This window comes from Salvelinus sp. IW2-2015, linkage group LG23 (assembly GCF_002910315.2).
Source record: "Salvelinus sp. IW2-2015 linkage group LG23, ASM291031v2, whole genome shotgun sequence".
Classification (NCBI taxonomy): domain Eukaryota; kingdom Metazoa; phylum Chordata; class Actinopteri; order Salmoniformes; family Salmonidae; genus Salvelinus; species Salvelinus sp. IW2-2015.
In genome coordinates, this window is record NC_036863.1 from 38995348 (window position 1) to 39001660 (window position 6313).

Consider the following 6313-nt stretch of genomic DNA (forward strand, 5'->3'; position numbering starts at 1 on the left):
CAACACCACACAACACCACACACACACACACACACACACACCACACACACACACACACACACACACACACACACACACACACACCACACACACACACACACACACACACACACACACACACACACACACACCACACACACACACAGATACAGACAGTGCTGTGTAGGTGTCACTGCGTTGTCTGTGAAGAATAAGCCGACCTCCTCGACGTCTGTCTGCGGGCTGAACCCGTCTGGCCTGCCACCACTCCTCTCATACCCACAGTCCAGGCATGGAGCACTCTACCAAAACCTGAAGCCCACCGCCTGCTTCAGGAAACCACAGTCTGCTGTCTTATCATAGTCAAACAGGGCCCTGGGACGAGGAGAGAGAGGAGACGATGGGAGAGGAATAAGGACAGATACAGCTTATTCTTTGAAGTCTAAGTGGGTTTTGGCTCTTGAGGTGTTCACACGTGCGTGTTAACGATAGCCTCTGGTGATAGCAGTGTTGCTGTCCTTCGTGGGGTATGGTATATATGTAGAGTCATACGTAGTGCTAGTTCACAAAATGAGTACCTGATGTTGAAGCCTCTACTTGGGTTGTATTAGTATAGTGTGCCGTATTAATAAAGTACACTGATGTAGAGAGCCTACACTCTTGTGTGTATTAGTATATAGTAATAAAGCAAAGTATAATAAATAAGACCACTGATGCTGAAGCCTACTCATTGGGAAATTGATATACGATGCCCAATAATTCAATGCAGTAACCTAGATATAAAGAAAGCCCTCCTTGAGGTTGTTGTATATAGTGCAGTACATTAAGTACCTGATGTTGAAGCCTTTTGGTGCTTAAGTTTGTATAGCTATAGTGCAGTATTAAAAGTACCTGATGTAGAAGCTCTCTTGGGTTGTATATTGTCAGTACATATGAATGTACATGATGTAGAAGCCTTTTCTTGGGGTTTGTAATTAGCTTGCAGTATTAAATTAGTATCCTTAGTGTCAGTGAAGCCCTCGTATGGGGATTGATAAATGTATAGATATATTGCCCTCTTGGTGCTACGTTGAATATTTAGTGATACACAACATGATATAAGGAAAGCCATCATCTCTTGGTTGTGGTTGCCATTATAAATAGTTCATTGAGGCTCTGGCACTGTCCATTCAAGTATTACTCTTGTCTGAAGTCAAGTGGGTTGTAGTGTATACTCTAGGGTGGTTTCAGACTTAGTGCCAAGATGTACTTAGCCTCGTAGTTAAGATATACTAGCTATAGCAAGTTTATGATGCTCGACCTTGTGTGGGGTTGTTATAGATAACTCACTGCGGGGCGGTTGGCAAGCATCTATGTTAGGTTTAGATGGGGTGCTTTGCGTACCTTGAGGTGAATCGCAATTCTGTGAGGTTTTTGATATAAGTGCAGGTATTATAGTACCTGCATCGTAGAAGCTCTCTTGGTTGGTTGGATACACTTCCACTATAGAATATAATAGATGTACAGTAATTAAAGAGATTATCTGATGTAGTAGCCTGCCATTCTTGGGGTTTTGAATGTATAGGAAAGTTGCTATGGTTAAGTATTAGATTGATTACCTGATTTGAAGGCCTCTCTTGGGGTTGTATATACTATATAGTGCAGTATTAATGATTAAGCCGTGATGTTAGAAGCCTTGTACGGGGTATTGTATATAGTTGCGTGTTGAAGCAACAATCAAGACAGTACTATAAGTCTCACCTTAATGTTAGCGCCTACTCGTGTGGGAGAACGTGTTAAACGCTAATGAGTGTCGTTGATCGCAGACGGGTTTATAATTACAGTACCCTGATGCGTTCTATAGAAGCCTCTACTTGGGGTGTGTATATAGTGCACAGTACTATTAAGCTACCTGATAGTAGAATGCCTCTCTTGGGGTGTGCAATTAATAACGCCCTAGGCCATTAAGCTTCAAAGTTGTTAATAAGGTAGCCCACTTAGATTGGGTCTTAAGACCTCTTGGCTTGGGACAACTAAATTTCAAGTACCCTGTTATAGTTGCCTGAGCTGGAGTTGATAGCCATCACAAATAGACCCTGATGCGTGCCGCATATCTCTAGTAGGAAAGCACTCCATATTTTCTGGGGGTCTAAGAACTGGTCAAAATGAGCATATGTAAGCGTTAGGCAGTATATAATAATTGTTTTTTCTGACCACTGAATGATTATCTCATCTTTTGGTGGATTAGAAATGATAATAATACAGAATGCTTGTCTTACAAGGAAGTGAATGTCTTTTACTAACAAACCCTTTGCTATAGATAGCTTCATATCAACTTGTTATGCCTATTTGGAATAGATAATGCATAATTGGACCTTGTGTACGCGATCTATATAGTGGAAAGGTACCACACCGGTTACTAGTGCTCGTTCTGGAAGGTGTTTCTATGTGGTACACAGCCTCACGACTAACTAGTGATTGTCACAAAGAAGATGAGGCCTCTGTTCTCCTTCGGGAGGTGTGAAAACCAAGAACACAGCTGCGCTTATTACTCTTGCATGCGAGATCTTAAATTTGAGAAGTTTTGGATCCCCAAGACGCTTCCTAGAGCTGGGAACCAAGCCGTGGCCATGAAACCTAGCAAGTGGGCTGGGGAATCACCTATAGGTCACGGATGGTGACAAGAACCCGCATGGTCACTCTGACAAGAGCTCCGAGTTCCTCTTTGTAGTTGATGGTTGACCCAAGGAGAATCCTAAACACAAAGTGTACAAACACAGTGCTTTTAGACAGCACTCAACAAACCAGGCCTGTATGGTAGATGCTCCCCAAAAGGAAGCCAAACTACTCTAACATTGTGAAAAGGCATTAGCTGATGACAGCCTACGTGTGTGTGTGTGTGTGTGTGTGCTATTTGTTTTCTCCGTTTGCATGTGGAATTGCGTAGACAGCATGATTGATGCTGTATTCTATGGTTATGTAGTGGTTCTTTCACTTTCAGCCTTTCACGCTCCTTTCTTCCCCTCTCCCGCTCTCTTTATCGCGCTCTCTTTCTCTCCCTCTGCCCTTAATGCCTCATTTCATTCCTAACCCCTTCAGGGTAGAAAGGAAAGAGTGGTCTCGCATGGGCACCAAAGAGAGGGTAAGCACATAAGTTAGTGAGCGTCTATGAATGATCTTACACCAAYGTCTTCGTCTGTCTCTCTCTCTCTCTCTAAACATCTGTTTTCTCTGTGTTGTGTAGGATCGCAGTCGGGACAGCCTCGGATCTCAAGGTAAGCAGCTGTAGCGGAGGAGATTGGCTCTGCCCTCAGTAGTGGTAGAAATGATGATTATTTTATTTAACTAGAATGACACAGTGATCAGATGAACAGTAGCTACTGACTGACTTTACTGTCAGACTGACTGGCTGGTGTTGTTGTGTTCTGGTTTCAGGGAGGGACGATTCTCAACACAGCTATGAAACAGTGACACAAGTAGAGGGTGAGAATAGACTTTCAAGTACTATTTTATTCACGTTATACTTCAATTTACTCCTTATTTATTCCGTCTTACCTGTCTCTCTCTCTCTCTCTATCCATAAAGTGCATTATGCCAGGCCCATCATAATATTGGGTCCCATAAAGGACAGGGTAAATGATGACCTGCTGTCAGAGTTCCCTGACAAGTTTGGATCTTGTGTCCCTCGTAAGTATTGACCCATCGTAGATGAACCATTTCCCTGCTCGCCCCATTGGTTTACGTCGATCTATTGACCGGGTGATTGGTTAACAGCCTGACTGACCGCTTGTCCCCTCCCCCCACAGACACCACGCGGCCCAAGCGGGAGTACGAGGTGGACGGGCGGGACTACCACTTTGTGTCGTCACGGGAACAGATGGAGAAGGACATCCAGAGCCACCGCTTCATCGAGGCGGGCCAGTACAACAGCCACCTGTACGGTACCAGCGTCCAGAGCGTGCGAGAGGTGGCGGAGCAGGTGCAGCATAGATAACACCCCCCCCCCCCTAGAGATACAGTATATTATCATGATGTTATTAATGTGATTCTATATTATTTATAATGGGTTTACATGAGAGGGGTGATACATTAGGCCGCGCTACATTATTTAACATGGTCCCAACAGCTGCTGTACTGTATTGATTGGCTTAAGAAGTGTAAAAGGATCTGGCTGATTGAATCCCCCACCCTCCCTACTCCCTCTGTTGGCGCTCCCTGCGTCTCTTCCACCTCCCTCCTTTCCCTACCCTTCCCCCTCTGACTTCTCTTCTCCTCCCCTAGTCCTCCTACCTCCCTCCTCTCTTCCCTCCGTCGGTCCCCTCCCTCTCCTCATCTGCCTCCTACCAACTTCTACCCCCTCTGTTCTCTGCCCTGCGTCTTCTTCCCTCCCTCACTTCCTCCCGTCCTTCCCTACTCCTTCTCCCCCTCTTGCCCCTACTAGCCTGTCTCTCCCTGCCTCTCTCCTCCCTTGTCTCCCGTCCCACTCCCTCCTTCTCTCACCTCCCTCTGTTTCTCTCCCTGGCTCCTTCTCTCCTCCCACCCCGATTCTCCCTCCCTTTACCCTTCCCTCTGTTCTCATCCACTGCGATCCTCTCCCGTCCACTCGTCCTTCCCTGTCTCTCCTCCCTCCCTGCACCCTCCTTACCTCCCTCTGTCTCTCCCCGCGTCTCTCCCTCTCGCCTTCTCCATCCCTCCCAAGCCTCCCTGCTGACTCTCTCCCTTCTACTCTACCCCTGCGTACCTCTCCTCTCTCCTCCTGGTGTCTACCCTCCCCTCCACCCTGCCTTACTGCCCTCTGTTCTCTCCCTGCGTCTCTCCTCCTCTTCGTGTCCCTCACCCTCCACCCTCCCTCCTCCCTCTGTTCTCTCCCTGCGTCTCTCCCCCTCCTTCCGTTGTCTCCCTCCCCTCCACCCTCCCTATGCCCTCTGTTCTCTCCCTGCGTCTCTCCTCCTCCTTCCGGTGTCTCCCTCCCCTCCACCCCTCCCTACCTCCTCTGTTCTCTCCCTGCGTCTTCCCTCCTCCTCCGTTCTCCCTCCCCTCCACCCTCCTAACTTCCTCTGTTCTCTCCCTGGCTTCTCCTCCTCTGCTCCCCTCCACCCTCCCACTCCCTCTTCTCTCCCTGCGTCTCCCCTCCTCCTTCCGTGTCCTCCCCTCCACCCTCCCACTCCCTCTCTCTCCTGCGTCTCTCCCTCCCCTCTCATAACCCTCCCTACGCTGTTTGGTCCGTCCTCATCTTCGTCTGTGTGCTGTGAGTGAGCACGGGGAAAAACACTTGTATACTGGACGTGTTCGGCAAATGCTGTCCGCAGACTACAGGCCGCCAGCGTACACCCCATCGCATCCTTCGTCCGGCCCAAACGGTCACTGGAGAATGTCCCTGTACGTACACAATTACACACACACACACACAAAGTATACAACCCTCGCACACACACAAGCCTAGTTGCCACAACACTCACACACTAGCTGTCTGACTTGTGTTGACTGACGATTGCGTTGTGTTTTGTTGTTGGCAGAGAGATCAACACTCTCGTCGACAGAAGAGCAGCCAGGAAGGGCATGGACCTGGCGCCTCTCAAACTGGAACAAGGAACTTTTCGATAGAGTGCTTCTCAGTAACGGCTGGACACTTTGGGCATGTAATTACAATAAAATTAACCTTATCACTGCAGTGGCGACATCAGGTCACCACAGAGGGTTTCTAAATTGAGTGTCTTAAATAAGATCTACACACATGGTTATTTGGCTTATAAAGAAGAGCACCGTACCATGTCAGATATTAGGAGTTGAAGTTTTGAAATGTAACGAGACACTGTTTGACATAGAAACAACAACATGTACATATTTCTTCTTAAAATATATAATAATTGTTATTAAATTATAAAATCATGAAAAAAATATTAATAGTATTTCCTCCCACAGAAGGCCAAAGTAGGGCGTTTGGGCATTGAACTGCAGGAAAGGTCTACAACACAGGAATGTGATAGACCTAATTCTCCTCTGACTTGGATCTTTGAGTTGCCTCATGCTTCCTTCCACCACACGGCAGACACATATCTGACCTCTCTCTCTGCTCTCTCTCGTCATACTCATCTCTCTCTCATTCTCTCACATTATCTCTCTCTAATGCTCTCTCTCTCAATGACTCTTCTCTCTCTCTCCCTTCTCTTCCTCTCTTCTCTCTCTCTTCTCGTCTCTCTCTCTCTGCATCTCTCTCTCTCTCCTCTCGTCTCACTCTCTCTCTCCTCTCCTCTCTCTCTCTCTCTCTCTTCATACCTCATCTATTCTCTCTCTCTCTCCTCTACCTCTCTCTCTCTCTTCATATCTTCCCTCTTAACGTCTCCCTCTCCCTTTG

The 6313-nt window shown here is 47.1% G+C and overlaps 1 protein-coding gene across 1 annotated transcript in view; it reads left to right on the forward strand.

Moving 5' to 3' along the window:
* The window catches only part of LOC111950959 (disks large homolog 4-like), an 81264-nt gene that overhangs the window by 71135 nt on the left and 3816 nt on the right, over positions 1-6313 (forward strand). Inside the window, exons 11-15 of the mRNA XM_070434529.1 lie at positions 2960-3100; positions 3203-3233; positions 3394-3441; positions 3544-3645; positions 3765-3937. Coding sequence (XP_070290630.1) covers positions 2960-3100; positions 3203-3233; positions 3394-3441; positions 3544-3645; positions 3765-3937 — 495 coding nt within the window. The remainder of the gene's footprint in view (positions 1-2959; positions 3101-3202; positions 3234-3393; positions 3442-3543; positions 3646-3764; positions 3938-6313) is intronic.